Source organism: Porites lutea, chromosome 1, assembly GCF_958299795.1.
Source record: "Porites lutea chromosome 1, jaPorLute2.1, whole genome shotgun sequence".
NCBI classification, from domain to species: Eukaryota; Metazoa; Cnidaria; class Anthozoa; order Scleractinia; family Poritidae; genus Porites; species Porites lutea.
In genome coordinates, this window is record NC_133201.1 from 10,894,661 (window position 1) to 10,914,607 (window position 19,947).

Genomic DNA, 19,947 nt, shown 5'->3' on the forward strand with positions numbered 1-19,947 from the left:
CCTACGGACAAGGCAACGGCTGACAAGGCAACGGTTACTCTTTCAAATTATATGCAATAAGCAAATGGCATATGAGTATGTTGTATCACCTTTCTAGTAGTTCTGGTGGTGATTCGATGGTGTGGTAGATGCTGATATATTCAAGGTAAGCAATACAAATATTTGGTTTAAGAGTACACTCAAACGTCAAGCTCTGCAGAGTTTCTTCTTGTAATAGTTTGAGTTTTAATGCATTTTAAGTGAAGGGAACGGCCTAACTTTGGGGTATCCACTTTAGTCACAGCCGACAAGACTACATGACATAACGAGCTTTATCCAATGACCAAGATCGTCAACTTCTGCATTAATCGTTGATTCAAAAGTGGGGGTGCATAGAAGGCCTGCTATTTCCTTTTACTCATATGAGCTTTTCAAGGAATTTTAAAATGTTAACAACCTCTAGTGAGACTAACGAAGAAACTTGTGTTTGTTGATAATTTGAACCCAAAGTAAAACAGGGTAAAACAGAAAGGTAACCTCTTGAAAATAGTTTGAAAAATCTATGATAAAAGAGTCTGTCCGTTGCCTTATGACGCGATATTGGTCATCATCTGCACAAACTCTGAAATGAGAAAACACAAAGTTTTACCGGGATTTGGTCTTTACAGGTGAAGACGCACTTCATTTATACTTTATCAAGACAAACGTTTTCTTGTACTACGAAACGGACAGGCGCGCTATAAACGTTTTGCCCTGCATTGCTTAACCTGAGAAAACAGCCGTCATTGGCGACGCTACCACTGGTTTCCCCGCCAAATGATGTCTGAGAAACGAGCGCAGAAATTCCATACTGATGACGCGTCACTACCCAGATCTAGGCAGTACTTCGGTGGTGCCGCGTGGGAAATTTGATTCAACCAATCAGAAGCACTACCCAGATCTGGTTAGTGACACGTCATCAGTATGTAATTTCTGCACTCGTTTCTCAGACGTCATTTGGCGGGGAAACCAGTGCTAGCGTCGCCAAATGTCAGCTGTTTTCTTAGGCTACGCATTGCTATGCTAAAAGAGGTGTATTGCTCTATGTAAAGGAATCCAAGGCGGTCTTGGATTTTGCATTCCACGCCGTGGATTCCACATTCTAAGTACTGGATTCCAGTCTTTGTCAGTGGAACTTGGATTCTGGATTCCCAATCCTTACTTTGTATTCCGGTTTCAAGAACCCAGGATTCCGGATACCAAAAGCAAAATTTTCTCGGATTCCAATTGAAGCAAAAATTTTCTGGATTCCCTTACATAATGCGAGGTGTAGGCTCGACGAAGACGCTGATAATGATCGCAGTTACGTCATTTGCGTTATTGACAACAAATAATGCAGTAAGCGACATTCCCTGCATGGGTTGCAAGAGCGTGGCCTTTGAAATTGATAGCTTGCAGTGCGTGTTTGCAAAATTTGGTGACAAAGTAAAAATGAGAAGCGGGTTCACCATGCCCTTGTCGTTTTTCTTGATAAAGCTACAGATTTTTATTTATTTTTTTTATCAGTTGCATGAGGGGTAGAATTCCCTTAGTCAGAGGGCTGTGCTGCAGTCAAGGATGTCGCGGGTTCGATTGGGGCCCAGCCAAGACCAGGGACTACAAAAAAATAAAAGAGAAATGAAAGTACTGTCTTTGCCCTACAACCGCCAAGACCTTCACGCGACCTAGATGATCAATTAGAAATGGTTGCGCTTTCTTTTCTGAGTAGGAGACATAAAACAGCTCTAAATACATTGACGCCTAAACTAATGTGACGTCAGTTGAGTGAGGGCTGTCATGGTTAAAACTTGTTTTGGCCCAATGAGTTATTACTCTTGAAGCTCTTGTCAAATCGCTTTCCTGAGTTGCTTATGTAGCAAGGCAAAAATAGGTGAAGGTTAACGTCACATAAGATCACTTACCTTCAAAGCTGACTTGCCCGTCCGAGTCGCAATCAGCTTCCTTCATCATTTCATCAATTTCTTCGTCTGTCAGCGATTGACCCAGATTAGTCATAACCTGAAAGTTCACAACACAACTTTATTATTAATTGCGACGCTCTGCGTTGAAGACACCTCTAAAACCGGAAAACGTAAACCTTCCAAAGATGATATTTTTGTACCCGAGTATTTGCCTCCAGATTTTCAGATACTAAAATGTGCGTCGTAATTAAGGTTGTGGCTAGTAGGTATGGGTTGAAGCTCCCCGAAGTCCTTTTCTCTGACCAAGAACTTATTTTGCATCAAGCAAGGTTTGTGTACAATTCAGTACCTGCGATGTTCTGCTGGGAATGGTCCCTCATACTTCGTTTCTAAGGTGTTTTTTTTCCCGGGGTTCATTCTCTTGGAGATTAAAGACCCTGAGGACAAGGATGGTCTCGCAACTCATCCAGGGAGGGTCCTAGGTGCTTACGTCACTAAACAGAGAACCCTGCTTTTACTTGAGGAACTCCATATGCAAAAAATAGGCACAGGCATAAGTCGTCTATAGCTTGAAGCAAGAACAACACCAACTTACTAAAACCTCTTACTAAGTGATATAGCGTTGTTTGAACTTTATCGTGGTTAGTATTAGCCCAATTCACTCCACTGTCAAGTGTAGGCGAACCCTCCTGGAGTTGAATTATTGAGATCAGTATCCAACTTCTGAGAGAAAGAAATGTTGCTAGACGTTGTGTTTACGTCATTCCTCCAACATAATTGCGTCTGCCGGAAGATAATGTGATGATGATGATGATGACGATGATGATGATTAGTGATGATTCTTATGGTGCTATTTCGTATTTTTTAAAAGAGACTATAGACCTGTTTGAGTTCGTCGGACGAGATGTAACCGCTGCCGTCTTTATCAAATACATTGAACGCATTCCTCAACTCGTCTTCCATCGTCATATTGGCTTGCTTGGAGGCCATTAACTGCAAAAACTCATCGAAATCTATCTCACCACTTCCTGGGGAAAGGAGTGATTGAATGATAAAGTCAACTCAAGAAACGAGTCTAAAAGGCTTGCCCAGTTTTGAAGATGTGTGGTTTCAAACCCTATTATACTGCCTCCTATATTCTTTAGACTTCATGAGAAGGAGAACATTTTAACGCCAAAGTGTCTCGAAGCTTTGTATTTATTGCAGCCTTTAATTTTCAAACTAATTAACCTGTTTTCATGGAAAATATTTCATTGTCACTCCTGACGTTGTATTAAGACATCCTATCCCCATAATCTGGCATACTCTGAACTAGTATAGTCGTTTTGTGTTAAAATGTCGTGAAATGAAATTAATTATAAATTGACGGTGATTCAACAGGGACGAATCGCCACTACTCAGTTTTTTTTCAACATCAGACTCAAAACCATGATTTGGTTTCATGCTCCCCATATGGGTTCCTAAATCAGTGTATAAAGTACCTATACTGAACTCCTGTAAAGGTCATAATCATGCAATATAACGATGGGTCTTGTATGCTTGCCACATAAATATGCAGACGATTAAACACCTCTTTTCGGGAAGATCATGTATTTCATCAGATTTTCATAGCTCTGGCTTAGGGATGCGTTTGTTTCATCTGTAGGTACTGAGTCACAGTTGCTTTATTACTACGGTCGCTTTCTTTAGTCTGTAGTTCGTGCGGATATTTCTGTCCCCTCCCCTTAAATAAATTGTCTATATATATTTAAAACTGAAAATCGAAAAAGAAGTTCCCAGTGTAGGAGAACGTACAGACGCTTGGAACGAAATTTCACTGCAAAAATACCATTCGCTGTACTTCCAAGGTAGACATTCTTGGTAGGCTATACGTATCGTCCTCAGCTACCCCATATTTCATTGACTGTGCTTCCCAGGTATTTTACTTCCCCTGCAGGCGGGCTATCCATACCGCCTTTATACACCCCATCATTCCTTATACTTCCAAGGTAATACTCCTGGTTAGCGAGCTTAATACCTACAGTATTTATCTACCCCAGATATCATTCATTCCCCGTACTTCCCAAGACATATCCACTGCAGGCGGGCTATCAGTACCGCCTTCACTTTAAGTAAACCCCAGAATCATTCCTCATACTTTTAAGGGTCATATTCCTTGCTAGCGGGATATACGTACCGTCTTTATCGACCCCAGATATCATTTCCTGGACTTCCGCCTCAGTTGGACTCTGTCCTAACGCTTCAAATACTTGCTTGAGTTCTTTTATGCTTATTGTTCCCCCAGCATCCTTGTCAAACAGCTGAAAAGCCTCCCTGTACTCTATAAGGAAAGGACGGTGAAAAAGCAACCATTATCTGAGAAATGATGTGATTAACATGTCGCGAGCACGGGAAATTCCGATAGGAATTGTACGTATGACCTTCCGCACCGACTGGTCGAATGCTCTAGCCACTGAGCTACGAAGGACTCGTGGCAAGCTAGGCCATATACAAGGTTCATGTATGACATACGTCCGGCATACTGCTATATAGGATCACATTTCTCCACCGAGCTGAAAATTTACCATCATTCTTTATTTATCTCTATCTGTTTATTGACTGTATAATTTTTATGGACATCCTTAAACCAACAAAAGTAAATCAATGAATTAAAATGATACATAAATAAATGAATGAAAGAATGATCTTCCAAACCTGATATTTCTTCATCTGTAAATTTGTCCGCCTACGAACAAAACAAAAAAATTCTTCTCTCCGTAACATTCCCCTTGATTGCCCGAATAAACAAACAAACAAACAAATAAATAAATGATTGAATAAATGAATGAATGAATGAACGAACGAACGAACGAACGAATGAACGAATGAATGAATGAATGAATGAATGAATGAATGAATGAATGAATGAATGAATGAATGAATGGATGGATGGATGGATGGATGGATGGATTGATGAATAGATAGATACTAGATAAATTGATTGGTAAATTAATTGTGATGCTAACAATTACAGACCCATTACTGTGCTGCCAACGATCAGTAAAATTCTAGAAAAAGCCGTGCACACCCAACTGTACGCTTATCTTAAGAACAATGGTATCCTTACATCTAAGCAATTTGGTTTCAGGCCGAAGTTATCAACTGGAACAGCCCTATCTCATTTCACAGACAATATCCTCCAGAATATGGACGCTGGTTCCTTTACAGGTGCTGTTTTTCTGGACCTGTCTAAGGCCTTCGATACAGTGGATCATCCCCTGCTGCTGCAAAAATTGACGAACATCGGTCTTACCACCTCTACCACCCAGTGGTTTAGATCGTACCTCACAAACAGATCTCAAATTACATCAGTTGGAGATGCTCACTCTGCATCTACCGAAATGCCTGTTGGAGTACCCCATGGCAGTATATTGGGACCTTTATTGTTTTTAATTTACGTGAATGATCTTCCGGACTGTCACCTGGCAAGCGATATTATTCTTTATGCGGACGATACTGTACTCTATTACTCATCCAAAAGCGTCAGTGATCTTGAACATCACATCAATGCTGACTTGGGGACAGTGTCTGAGTGGTTCTCTAGAAATCTCCTGACACTAAATATATCCAAATGTAATTTTGTTATCTTTGAAAGTCCTCAGAAACTGAATCGTATTCAAGGCATTTCGGTTAAAGAAGAGGGCACTAGCATTGAAAGAACACAATCATTCAAATACCTAGGCGTAACGCTTCAACAGTCTATGTCCTGGGCAGATCATGTCGATGCTATCAGCACGAAGATTAATCAGAGAATAGGCCTAATTAGGAGAATCAGGAATCTATTGCCGCTACAAGCTAGAGTTGCCTTGTACAATTCCCTAATCCTTCCTCTTTTTGATTACGGAGACGTTATATGGGGGGACAAAAACAATGACAACATCATGTCAGAATTACAGATTCTACAGGATAAAGCTGCTAAAGTTATGCTGGGGCAACCACCCCGAAGCTCGTCAACTGAAGCACTGAAAAGTCTAGATTTGAAGTCACTGTCCACAAGAAGGTTTTTTCATCGCTGCATTGCAATCCACAAGTGTCTTATTGGAGAAACCGATTTCAACTTTAATTTTACTAAAAGTCAAGCTGTTCATTCATATAATACAAGACGCTCTAATGATATTCGCTTACCCCTACCCAGAACAAACTGGGGTAAACAAACTTTTATTTTTCACGCCGCGAAAGACTGGAACAGCCTTCCAAATGATTTAAAAGAGTGTAATATTTTATCTATTTTTAAATCCAAGTTAAAAACTTTTTTAAAAGATCTCAGCTAATTTTAAACCTTGATATTTTTTTGTATAATCGATTTTAAGATTTTAAATTTTTAAATTTGTTTTACTTGTAAACATATTTTACTTTTTTCGTAATTATTAATTAATTAGTTAGATTAATGCATGAGGGCCCCACTGAAAACCGCCTTGGCGAGTTGGGCTCCCCCTATAAATATTATTATTATTATTATTATTATTATTATTATTATTACTATTATTATTATTATTATTATTATTTAGACAGTAAGGCGAGGACTGGGAACTTGAAAAGAATGGGATTAGGAATTTCGTAATAGATCTTATCTATTCCGTGCAACAGTTTCCACACCTGACCTCAGTTGCTCAAAAGGTAGATAGCTCTATCCACTGGATAAATCACTATCCACTGAGTAGCGCAATTAGTTTCCCATCCATTGAATAGCGATTTATCCGGTGGATAGCGTTATCCAACTTTTGAACACTGAACTGGGGCCTGAACATTAAGGCTAATTCAACGTCCGGTCAATGCCTTTGGCCCTCGTGCGAAAGGTGAATTCTCCGCGTGTGTCACGCTCGTGGAACAGGGATAAACCCCGTGCAACGAGCGGAATGTTCGCGTTTGTATTTGTTTTGTTTTTGTGGAATGGATCTCTAGTTTAGATTATCAAAAGCAAGAAAGTATACTTAGAAGCAGTTAATCTGTTTTGGTCAGGCAGGATTTTTGATTTTTATTCAAGATATCATTCAAACCGGACGACAGAACATGTTCAGAATGATCGTAACTGCACTTTAAAGCGATGAAAATAAGCCATTTTTGTGGACCATTCCTTGACAAGAATCGCACTCTTTTTATAAAAAATATTTGATGTTTATACTTGCAAATGCACCTAAGGAATTTGACTCGGCAGTTTGTAAAACTTTGAAGATTTATTTAGTGTTATGATCTACATCGATAGCCATTTTTGTTAAACAGATATTTTTTAACCTCTTTGGCTCGCTAGGTCTCAGTTCAGAATAATCTCTGACGGAACTTAAAACACATGAAACGTTCAATCGATATTTTATACCACTTTAAAAAGAACGTTCCTATACCATTAAACCCGCACTTAGTTGTGAAACCGAGAGATGGAGAAATAGAAAAAGTGACGCTTCCAAAAAAGTCCTTACGTATTGGCGTTCCTGAAAATTCATTTGCCCAAGCATTTTTAGACACGACCTGGAGATAAGCAACATCGTTTTATTCTCGGAAGGAAGGAAAGGCTTTGTTTATGTCTTTGGAAGCAAAAATGCGAAAACTTCGATGTTGGAGACCCATTTAATTATTCGTTGTGCAATAATAGCAGAACCGACAGATTATAAGACTACTTTCTTTGAACGAAAACCATCACAGATTGCCTTCCAAATGTGCAATTCAAAGTGGGACAAAATTGAACACAGAAGCGGAAAAACCAGTACCGTACTGAAGAGCAATGGCTATTGTTTAACAAGTGCGTGTAGACTTACCATACTGAAGAAGGTCCTGTGTGTATCAAAGGCGTAAATGAATCAGTGTCTGTTAATAGCCTTGATTGCAAGAATGTGAAGGTTGAAAAGAAATTGAACATCATAACTGTCACCAAGTGACAGCTTGATATAAATGGTAATCGATCTCAGTCATGTAATTAGAAACAGCTATTAATAATAATGATAATAAATATAAAGATATAAAAAGAAAAGATCCTTCTAATTTGCAATTTTATGGAAACAAGCAAACCAAGACTAGGCGATGAAAAAAAGAAATAATTTGCATTAATTAAATCTAATAAAAAGATCCGGTAACACTTAAAAAAAATGATAGTCTAAAACTACTTCCGGTTGTCTTTGCAAATAAATTTACAAACGGGTGTATAGTGTCCAAGACTACGAGCAAATAACACTGCTTTTGAATGTTCTAGAATTGTATGATAGTGACAGGCTACAATAGGCTTTAAAATCCAACGACGCGAGGGAAACGAGAACTTCGCTTAGAAAGGGAAATTGCTTTCTTTTAGTCTTTATTACATTATTCCAATAAACTTACTTTGTCAAATATAGGCGAATCCTCCTGAAATTGAATTCCTAGGGACCATATCCAAGTTCAAAAAGAGAAATAAAATTTCGTCTTTGCGTGTTTATGTCCTCCATAAAGCGCGAAATTATGTATTTTCACGTCGTAGTCGTGTAAAAACGGGTAAAGAAATATACAAAAAAAGCTCGATGAACGTGTAAAGTTGTTGTTTTACTTATAAACCTTTTTTTTGACGTTCTCGTTGCCGTCCGCGTCGTCGGATGTTAAAGCCCCTTATGCCTTCATCTGACGGCGGGTAAGGGGGTTGGGGGGCGGGGGTGGTCAGGGTTGGCGCAACAGAATGCATTATTTGATTAGATTCACAAACGATTTCTTTCATTAGAGACTGCAAGAGCCATAGTGGGACTCTTGGAGACTTTTATTCCTTTATGACGCCGAGAATGACTTCAACAAAAGGCTATCATCCCAAGTTGAACAAACCTTTATTTATTGGAACCATAATGATTATTGTATGGGGGCGTGGGACAAAAAAACTAAAATGACGACTTAATGTCGATTGACAGCAAAAATACGACAAATAGGAAAAGACGATGCATGCTTCCACTTGAATAATAATCTACAACAATTCACTTGAGGTGAGTAGAAAAAAATAATTCGCCTTCATTGAAAAGTAACGAAGGCTAACTCCATCTAGTCACTGCTGACAATTCTTGTGAACTCTGCAAAGGCATAAAACAAACAAAACAAAGGTTATACCACTACTATTTACCGTTCTACGTCGTAAAACATGCTTACAATTATGATGTATAGAAACAAATGGAAGAAATAAGTGCAAGAAAGAACGGGGCGCGCGAGGAAGACGTGCGAGGTGAATTTTTTCGCCCAACGCGAAAATTTATCCCCTCGGCAGTCTCTTAACCAAAGGAATTTTCTGCACACTCAAAAAGCGAGTAAAAACGATTTTCATGGGCCTCTCAGGCAGGCGCTCCATCTCCCATCGCGTGTCTCCCTCGCGCGCCCCGTTCTTTCTTGCGCCCGTTACTTCTAGGCGCCAAAAGTTCGGGTTTTTTACCTTCGGAAACTTCGCTTATTTTCTTAAATTGTATCCTTAAATCTTGTTTAATGGGACTCGATCAGCTTAAAGAACGTTGGCTGGCAGAACTTACACGGAAAACAAAAAGAAAAGGTTTTACATAGAATATCTTTCAAAGCGGTCACGTCACAAGGTCTACCAGGCTAGCAAGCCATCCGGGATTGACCCTTTGGATTCAACATGGAGATTGGGGCGGGGCGGGGCGGGGGTGTTTTGTTTATTTCAGCCGGGAGCCCATGTTTCAGCCTTAAATGACTGCATGCACAAGACGTGACCAGTAGCCATTTACCTTTCATGTCAACCCGGTTATCATTATTGACATCTGCCTTGGTGAACATATGTTTAAGCTCGGAATCACTCAGGTTCTCTCCACAGTTACGCATCACCCTCTTCAGGTCATCAAATGTTATAAACCCATCATTATCTGCGTCAAAAAGACGGAAGGCCTGGCGAAGTTCCAGCTCTCCACTCTTTTGTTTTGTCTGGGACATCATGACCAGGAACTCATTGAAGTCTATGTGTCCACTGCCTGAAAATGGAATTACAATGGTGAGCTAAGCTAGGGTCAGAAAACGGCCATGGAATCAGAGGGCGGCACTGCCTGAGTATTCCAAAATGGTTGCAATATTTTGTGTACTATTCAAGAGGAGGGATTCTCTCTACAATAGGTCATTTCCGAGTTCCCTTGGGCCTTTGTATCAAAACGAGGTTAGGTGCTCAGCCTTTGATATGAAAGTGATTCTTCATTCTCAAGCAAACGTAACTTATTTTCTCGAGAAAGGTTGTGCATTTAGCCTCATTTTGAAAGCGAGGGTTTTTGGAACTCGAAATTGGCCTATTGGACTTCAGGGCGGTTAGTAAGCGCCCTTACAATCAAATATAAATTGCGACATTAATCGGCTTTACTTCGGTAATGTCGACACCCGTAATCGCATACGTTTGCCTTTCGATTTTCCAACTGAGTTAAGTGGCTTAAGACCCCTTGACCACTGCATTGTTTCACGTTCATCGTTACATCGTTCAAGTGTGAACTGAAAACTTGAACAGACTCCCTTGTGGACTAAGGCCTGTTTCAAACGTCGTGCTACTGCCGCGCAGAACTCATTTGATAGAATTAATTCGACTTTGGCACGGTAGTGGAGCGACGTTTGAAATCATTAAGTTCAGAAACTTGAATTTAGTTCGACACAGCAATGAAATTCGACAGGGTCTGCCGTGCTACACGGTAGTGGCACGGCTCGGTTTCAAACGTCGCACGTTTGCCGGGCCGAACTCAATTCATAAGTTATGAAAATGGATATGTTTAAGTGTGTTTTGACTCTACTGCGCCTGACTGCGCATACTGTAGCTGACCGTGGGCGCTGGATGGAACGTTTGTTTTGACGTTTTCTTTATTTTGAATTTGGCGCGACTGAATTACATTTGACGTTTGAAACCACTCCCGTGCTTTCGCCGTGCAACTACCGGGTCAAATTCATTTGAGTTCAACACGGCAGTAGCACGACGTTTGAAAGGAGCCTTAGCCTAGCTTAAGAATGCGCATGCTCACCATCAGCATCAACATCTCTTATCATGTCTTCCACTTCCTGGGGAGAAGGATTCTGTCCCAGTCTCCTCATGACAACTCCAATCTCGTCAGTGGTTATGAAACCGCTGCCGTCATGATCAAAAAGTTCGAATGCCTCTCGAAAATCTGATTCAAAGTACACAGGAAGTTATTTCAAACACTCTCACACACAAAACACTTGAGATTAGTTGATTAAGCAACAGCAAAAAGCAAAAAGTGTATGTAAAATCTTCTGTTCTTTTTACCCCTAATCATCTTTAATTACCATGGTGTATATTAAAATAAATCGTGTGGCAATGATGAAAGCAGGTAAATTAGCACCCTGCTAGCGAAGACTTTCTTTCATTTCCTCGATTTTGGCGTACTTGAGAAAGACTCTGAATGAATTGAGCAAAATATTTGTTGAGTATGCATACTTATTGCTGGGAAACAGCTTTAGACCCAGGCCTAAATGCCGTGTGCCAGGTACAGCGGGCTCAGCTATAATCATCAATTTATCAAGTAACAGATGCCTGCACTCGGAAATTCAGTCTGACGATAAAGAACAAGATTGACTAATCGAGAATCATAGGCTTCGTCGAATTTAAAGGTTAGAAACGATTCGGTCACAGCCGCCTCCTCCTCCTCACCCAAGAAGAAAAAAAAGAGGCTTCGCTCTCGGAGTGGTTAATTAGCGCCCCAATTCTTCAAAAATTGTACAACAAATTTAAATTTTTTTGCCTTTATAATTTGACAGTAAAGCATTAGGCCACTTGGTGTGCCTGCTTTTCTAAGATATGTGTAATAGAGGGCACATATCTTTGGGACAGTGGTTAAAAATCCTTTCTAGAAATTAAAAAATGTATATATCATTCCTGCAAATTAAGTGGTAAAAGCCACTTTTCCGATAATTTGCTAGTAAGAGATGTGTCCACTGACTTCACTTCCCAACAATAATGTACAGTAACGTGTTCACAGCACTTAAAATACATTTCCCAGAGGTGACGTTGAATGGTGGGGTTTCTTGTGTTAAGTGTCCCAATATTCCTTCGTTGTAGCTAGTCAGTTGTATAACTCACGTTTCTTTTCCTTCTCTGAGAAATTCGCCTAGAAGAGATGAAAACAATAAGAGACAAACATCACACAATGCCGCATGAGAATATAAGTGATTGAAGTTTTTTTGAAGGAGGTGTACTTTATTTGATTTAAGGTTTTGTCCTGTTTCTCTCTAGAATGTGCGCCCGCTTATCTCAAATTTCAGCTTAAACGATGGGCGTTTATGGGAAGGAAACGCTTAATTAAGGTGGGGGGGGGGGGTGCTTTTTACGCGTTTCATAAAAACAAACTGTAACTAAAAGGCCAAATTGTTAAATAAAAAAAATAAAAACGAAAACTACACCGTCATTGATGTAAACCTAAAAGCAACATTAAAGTCGTTCGTTTGTTAAAACAGTGCTTGCTTATCAAGCATACCATAGTCCATACGCTTTAGAAACTGATTTTTCTTGTAAGAAATTGAGGGGGAGGGGAGGGGTGAATGGCTCCTATTGGAGGAGGCTCTTATGGCTTTGGGGGTGGGCGCTTATTCGAGGAAATAAGACCTTTATTAAGAGGCTTTTATAATTTTTAGGTTTGATATCATTTTTTGTTTAATTTCAAGTTAAAAATATTGTTCTGCATTTGCAATTAATTCACACTGACGATCTCTAGGCCCACCTTATTTCTCCGCTGACAATTAAATGTCAAGGTGTTAAAAAGCCTTCAAATACTGGTCATTCGTATTTAAATATTTTACTCATTCACCTATTACAAATATTTATCAAATCAGCACGAGAAGGTAAATGTTATTAGAAGAAAGGGTGATAGCAACAACCTCAAATGGCTCTTGGCTTCTACCACAATTTATAATAAAGTATGTGCCGTCAATAATTTGCAGTTATTTTCTTTTTGGAGCGAAAAAATAGTTCATCGAACAAAAAACACATACTTCCTAGATTGGTTTTTTCTGCTCTGTTAGCGTAGTCATCCCCAAAACAAAGCAATTATGTTGACGGAGTTTTAAAACTTTTGAAAACCACCCTTGTGTGACATCCGATGCCAAAATAGTGTAAACAATATTCGAGGACTACACCATTAAGTGTTTTATTGACTTCTCTACAGTTTGCGCGAAATAAAGTAAGTTTACTCAATCTAAATATCAACTTAGAATTCTGATTTTAGTCTTGCCGTGAAAGAGTGGAGAAATGTTGAAGTGCCAACAAAAATAACTGACGAATGACTGACAATGTTCTATATGTTCTGTTAAAATATTCGAAGCGTTGCAGCATCGGAGCGGTGCTATTGGCAAGAGATCATACGCCCTTTTCTGTAGAAACTTCGAGCAAAATTTTTCGGGCGAAATTTGAACGCATTGATCGAAAATTAGAAAACTTTAAGGCATTTCTCTTTGAAATTTCGTAGCAATAACACACGGCTTGTTTAACGTCACCGTGTAAGCATATCCGGGTGTGTCATATACATAAGCCGTTTGCAAGTTTCTACAGGAACCGACAGGTAAAATAACAACTAACCGCGGGTTTGCTAAGTATTTCTTAGTCCGTTAATTTGGATACGCATCTAAACGATCGAACGATTTGAGTCCCGGGTTAAATGTTTGGATACATTAAATAATGTTGTCTGTTTTACATTCACATTTGAAACGAAATGAACAATATATGAAAACGCTCTCAAACTTAAAACTACGTTATTACTTTAACACTATGTGAGAGAGTAGACAAAAGATATTGCCGCAATGCTTACCATTTTGTTTGCCGAGATCGAAAAAGCTTCGTCGAATCTGCAACAAATAATCCGCTATCTCAGATCACGAGTTTATAATCCTAACCGCCAGGGCGAGAATGGTAATTTGGGTGGAATTTATAAAACGAAGCTTGAAAACAGAATTTGCAATGCAGAGTAGTCTCGCTTCACAGATCGTAATTAGTAGTGACGTAACTCTAGAAAGTACAAGAAAATGTTGTGACGCCTAGAAAACTATTTGTGCTTGACCAATGGGATGTTCAAACTTTTTGAAGTGCAAGATATGCTCATTTTGACAGTTTTAGCAAGGCAAAAACACCAAAAATATTTCGAATGTTAATTAGAATCAACTTAATGAATCAAACGCTACAATATCAGCATCGATAGGAAGCGTCGTTAAATAAATCCAACACCAACCTTTCATTTGTACATCCATCAAAGTTGGATTTATAACTCTGTTGCAGTCGAATGAAGTGTTTACACGGACCCCAAGGCGGTGCTAATTATCTGTCATGTATATAGTCACCCCTTGTTATTGCTCTTGAAGACAACAAAAGAACGACAATAGAGAAATTGTGGATGTACATATATTTGACTAACTCGCAAAGTATTATCCATGCTGGTGTGCAGTTAAAATGGGAGACTCGTGTCGGAAACTCTGTGACGAATATACTTTTCTCTGGAATCAATAATCCTCAACAAAACGTAACGATCGCGTAAAAAGTACTTCAGCGGCAACTCCAAGGAGAGTACCAGCTTTTTAAACCTTTTGATAGGAAGCAAAGGAGCTGTGGAGAGGACGAGAAGGGGCCAAAATACTTTCCTTTCTTATTCTTTACCAACCAGTTATTGTAAAAATAAAAAATAAAAAATAAAAAAAACAGCCTACACGTCCCAAGCTCAATGTCAAGAACTCTCCTTGAATACGGACGCTTAGTACCGTATTCATTCGATTAACCGCGCCCTGGGCGCTTATGAAATTTTTGGACCTTGAGTGGGCGCTTATTCGAGGTGGGCGCTTACTACATTTTTTACCATTTAAGCAAGTGTAGCATGTTTATTATGCAACAAAACAATAAATGGTAATAACAAAACGCGAAGATGTAACAAAGCAAGGTTTCTGTAAAATACTGAAGAAAACTCCGTCTTCGGGGAAGTCTCTTATCAGTACTTATTCAATTTTTTGACGGTTGGGAGCGGGAAGGGGGGTGGGGTGGGAGTGGGCGCTTATTTTAGTTGGACTGGGAATAGGAGGGAGGTGGGGTGGGGTGGGCACTTATTCGAGCCTGGGCGCTTATTTACTTTTTCTGCCTTTAGGATGGGCGCTTATTCGAGGTGGACGCTAATTCGAGGTTGGGCGCTTATTCGAATAAATACGGTATTCTAGTTTTCATGCTTACGATAGATCTGATGCAGTTCTAGGTCGTCTTTACTTAGCATTTGGGTGACAGACCCTCCCAGAACCCGTTTGCATGGACACTCCAATCTCGCATCTATTGTGCTTTACATTGTATTTGTTTCCTCTACTTAGCTGTTCTCCATAGATTTTTCGGAGGACTGGCTCAGTTTCAACATCACTGCATACAGTAGTCAGAGGTTTGGCTTCCAGAGATCTCTTATCTCGTTGTGGCGCTGAGTACAGCAAAACCTCCTCCTTTGTAAATCATAGATTGGCTTACAATAAAAAGTTCCCCGAAAACACAGTTGGAGGGGATATCACCCACTGCCAAGTCATAGCGTAGTTTAACAGCGGCGCAGAATAGAACAGGAAGCACTGAGGGCCACGCCGATGACCCTTTTTCCACCGCCAGACCTAGCTGACGCGAATGACACACGACTTGTTGAATGAGGATGTAAGCTGCTTAGTACGCTTACGATTGAAATAGAGCAAATAATCTACTAACATATTATTTATATTAGCAACTTCATTTACACAACTGGGCAAAATGTCGCTGACATATTCCTTTAAATACTCTCCGATCGTGAACCTATCACCGCCCCGAGATGTTTCTGCCCTTGCACTGTTATATTAATAAACAATTCCTTGAAAGCTTCTATAACATTTTTCCCTTAGCTGGTTTTAAAATAATCCAACAATTCTTGTCGTTCGGAAAATACCCAAAACCTGGAACAAGGGTGTCTAGAAGATCCCATCACTTCTTAGTGTAGTAGAGTCAGCTACCCATCATAGCAAGGGGATCTCCCTCAATTGTTCCTTCTGCTAACATCTCTGTTTTTTATTTTATTTTGTCTCTTTCATACGGACGGTCTTTGAAACGTTAAAAGTTAACCATCTTGGGGAAGAATTCCTAGGAACATCAGGAAGTTGCATGAAATATTACTAGAGAAGTTGAAGCCGTCGCGATGAGTCTCAAATAGCTCCGAATGCAATACGACGTGGGCATTTTAATATAATAGACTATAACGTGCCTTGTATATCTGAACAAATTTTTCTCTCGGGACGACTGTGATTTTAGGGAGTAGACAAGGTGCGTTATGGTCTATGAGAAAATAGTAAATGGCTAAGAATTGTATGAGCCTTAACGTGTGCGGGTTACGGTGACTCCCGTCCTGGGGCCCGTTTCTCGAAAGTCCCGATAATTAACCGGGTCCGTAAAGCTGTTGTTGTTTACATGCAAGATAGAAGTTTCAATAGTTTTGCATCTAACATGATAAAACTATCAGTTAATGAAACAAAATGGAGTATTTTGCTAGCCAGGACCGGCGCTTTAATTTTTTTTTATTTCGATTTGAATATTTGATTTCGGGCACGAAAAGTTATCGGGACTTTGGAGAAACGGGCCCCAGCTGCTCCCGTATTTTTTTTGCCCGCATGGCGTGATGCAGATATGTCCTTTGTATGCGTGCATATGGCATACACGAAATTGACGGCGTCACGCAATAACTGTCAAATCAAGCAGAGATAACTTCGAATATGTGATATTTTGGCCTATTGGATCGTTAATGGACCAACGGTTCTGTACTCGACCACATAGCCAGTCCCAAGACTAGGTTGCCTGAAGCTTTAGTAATAAATTTGTCATTTATACGACACTCATAAATTTTTGAATAAACGATATGCAAATCTTAAGAGAAATCGTCAAAAAAAGCTAGATTGTCAGGGAAGACTTGTTTTGACAGTTTTCATCATGAAAAGAAATAAAGAAAAAATCATAACTAGAGCTCGGAGAGAAAATAATGAAATGAAACGAAGAATAAGTAAAAATGCGGCGGTCTTCGTTGCTATCGCATTTCATTGCTATGCAAATATTAAAAAGAGAATCTGAGCCTCTGTTTACATGTACATTGAAATACCATATAAGACGTAACTGAGAATGTGTCAAAACTATACCAACCGAAACTTCGATATTTCATGGGAATGTCATAAGTGCCGATCGACTTTGTATTTCATTGCAATCAAGGCAGGGAATCGAGGTAAAAGTAGCCATGAATAGTTTCACCTTAAACTGTCGCCGGCCGGAATCTAAATTTTTCTCGAGATTCAACTCGTTTCACGCATCGTTTCAGCTTTAATATCGAAACACTTAAGGCTTTCTATATTTATCCTACTGTATATTAGTGGACTAAATGCACTTCACAATCAGTAGGGTGTTCATATTTTGTTGTTCGGAAAATTTTATCTCAGATACATGAAAATGAAGAAAAACACCGTGCTCACCGCGAGCCGACGGCTCGGATGATCCTCAGGACAACAACAATCAATCGGCCCTCACTTTCCTCGATTTACGGCAAAAATTACTACCGAGATTTAACACCATATAATTGGCAGGTACATATACACCCGAGATATATTTTTCACTCACCCATTTGGCCTTGAGATCTTCATCTGTCGTTTCTAGCGAATGGTATTTAGCCATTTTAGCCATAGCCATTTTCTATGTTTTCGTTTACCTTACTTTTTGTTGTTTTAAAGATGAGGGACTGGGGAGAGGCCTGTTTCGAAATTAAGAAGTTTGCCATGAAAATAAATATCGTAAATCCTCTATTAAGCCCCCCCCACTCTTTAATAAGCCCTCTCCCTCTAATAAGCACCCCCCCCCCCCCCCCATTTCAGGGAAAGAAAGTTAATAAGCCGCCCCCTTCCCTCTCCTAATTATTTTTCACTAAGAAATGATAGACTGTATAAATCAATCACGACTGTAAAACTTCGTGTGCACCGATCCTTGATGGTTTATGAACTAACTGGAAGTTCGGATGTGATTCCGATCCCTGGCTTCATGACCTAAAACTTCCTGTACTTGAGCTTTTCTACTCCGTATACTACTTCTTTATGGAGAACTGATACCGTCGTCCTTTCAATTAAGTAAGCCCCCTCTCTCAAATAAGCCCTCCTCCCCTTAAATGGGCTTGAAATAAATAAGCCCCCCCCCCCCCCTCCCGGGGGCTTGATAGAGGATTTACGGTAAATAAGTAAAGAAAGAAAGAAAGAAAGAAGAGAAAGAAAGAAAGAAAAAAAAAGAAAGAAAAAAAAAGAAAGAAAGAAAGAAAGAAAAATAAATAAATAATTAAATAAAGAAATAATGTCAATAAAGAAATAAATTAAATTAAATTTAAAAAGGCTATCTACATCAAAAATTGTTGTTTGTTTACTAGCCTGTTTGTTTCGGTTATTTCTTCCACCGTTGCTGTTACCTAGCCTGCATTGCAGCCGGACTATGTTTATCCCCATTCAATAAAATATTCCGGTGTTTATCAAACGTGTACTACTGCCATAGTTCAAAGGTCAGGGAGTAATGATTCCCGTTATGATCAAATTAAACAGCTTTGAAATAACGAGGTTCCTCTGAAATAGCACCCATATGAGCACTTAAAGTTGGCTATCTCTTATCTAATACCCAACACCCGCACGTGAAATGATTGTTCAAATGATGTTGTCACGCCTTGAGCGGTCTAACAAATCAAATCATGCAAATTAACAATATAAATGACGATGTCACGTCTTGAATGGCTGAAATCAAATTCATCCCGTTTCATGGATCGTTTCCGCTTATCGATTCCTGGCCTTGGCAGGCTTTCTATTTTTTCCCCCATTTTATCTCAGCGGCCTACTGTCACTTCTCAATTCAAGTACCAGTTTGTTTATTGTTATTTTCTTTTTCCCAGCTTTGGAAAATACACTGTAGACTCGAGATTTATCGACGATACATGAAATATACGGGAGTCTCTTCGATGATCCTCAAGTGTAATTAATCAATTATCTGTCCTTCGATATGCAGCAAAATACATTGCCACAAGTCAATATCATATAACTTGTATACAATGTAGATAAAAATATAAGAAATAATTTCCACTTACCCATCGAGCTTTAAGATCTTCATCTCGTGTAGTTAACATTAGGGATGCCATTTTTATATGTTTTTGTCAGTATTGCTTCACACGAGACCCAAACACAATAGAATTAGTGACACAAAACGTGTGACCTTTGCTCAGCGTTGTGTGAGTATTGTGCAATTTACGTGTAAACGTCGTAAGGTCCTCGCGTAACGTAACGTTAAAAACAATATAAGCGTTTTAGTAAAAAAAGAAAAAAATAACAAAGCAAACAAACAGACAAACAACAATAACAACAACAACAAATGACTAAAACAAGCTAAAACCAAATTCAGATAAAAACGTTAACTTCATTGCCTGATTTTCTAGGTTTGTTATGCCAATTAGTATGGGCCATTTTGAGCTCCGTGAGACCTCGAACATCCTGGGAATTAATCATGAAACTCGCTTGTTATTTGGGCGTGGCCCAAATAGAGTAATGGAAACGGCTTGTTTTGACGCAAATGTGCAATAGGCACGCAATACGTGCTAACGTAAACAAGGCAAGTAAACAAGCGAAGCGAGGCGAATGTCTGTCATGCGAGCGTCTTGTACACGGTAAGAGGCAAGTGGGAAAGAAAGCTCTGCTTGCACACCGCACTTAATCGCACTTTTACGATCTCAAAATTTAATCTGAATCTTCAGTATTTTTGCCTCATCGAGATTTGGAAGTCTGAAGTCCAGGGATGAAATCTATCAAAAATATTTGGAATATTAACGTCGGGTTTTGGTCACAATAAGATCAGAAGCAACGAACCTTGAAACACAGAAACTCAAAAAACGGATCGAAATCCACCAATCACAAACCATAAACAATGACCTTTTGAACCCGTTGAAGAAAACGTTCGTTTCCTAAGAGGTCCGCTAAGATGATTGACGTCTGACATTTTTTTGACGAGAGGATCGAAATGCACCAATCATCGAAA

At 39.4% G+C, this 19,947-nt stretch overlaps 2 protein-coding genes across 4 annotated transcripts; both read right to left on the bottom strand.

The window, feature by feature from the left end:
* Positions 1–442: 442 nt before the first annotated feature.
* On the bottom strand, positions 443–7,834 carry LOC140944990 (calmodulin-alpha-like). Its single transcript, XM_073394110.1, has 6 exons — positions 7,709–7,834; positions 4,614–4,644; positions 4,096–4,239; positions 2,802–2,947; positions 1,920–2,016; positions 443–601 (listed from the first exon to the last, which is right to left on the bottom strand). The coding sequence occupies exons 1-6, from the start codon at positions 7,709–7,711 to the stop codon at positions 567–569; spliced, it is 456 nt and encodes a 151-aa protein (XP_073250211.1). The 5' UTR covers positions 7,712–7,834; the 3' UTR covers positions 443–566.
* Positions 7,835–8,717: 883 nt separating this feature from the next.
* On the bottom strand, positions 8,718–19,104 carry LOC140944971 (uncharacterized). Of its 3 annotated transcripts, none has more exons than XM_073394092.1 (5): positions 19,007–19,104; positions 11,971–11,998; positions 10,895–11,038; positions 9,635–9,874; positions 8,718–8,971 (listed from the first exon to the last, which is right to left on the bottom strand). In XM_073394092.1, the coding sequence occupies exons 1-5, from the start codon at positions 19,055–19,057 to the stop codon at positions 8,943–8,945; spliced, it is 492 nt and encodes a 163-aa protein (XP_073250193.1). In that variant the 5' UTR covers positions 19,058–19,104; the 3' UTR covers positions 8,718–8,942. The 3 variants fall into 3 exon arrangements, with proteins under 3 accessions (XP_073250193.1, XP_073250186.1, XP_073250202.1); XM_073394085.1 differs by lacking the exon at positions 19,007–19,104 and adding an exon at positions 17,515–17,644; XM_073394101.1 differs by lacking the exon at positions 19,007–19,104 and adding an exon at positions 13,691–13,844.
* Positions 19,105–19,947: the final 843 nt, after the last annotated feature.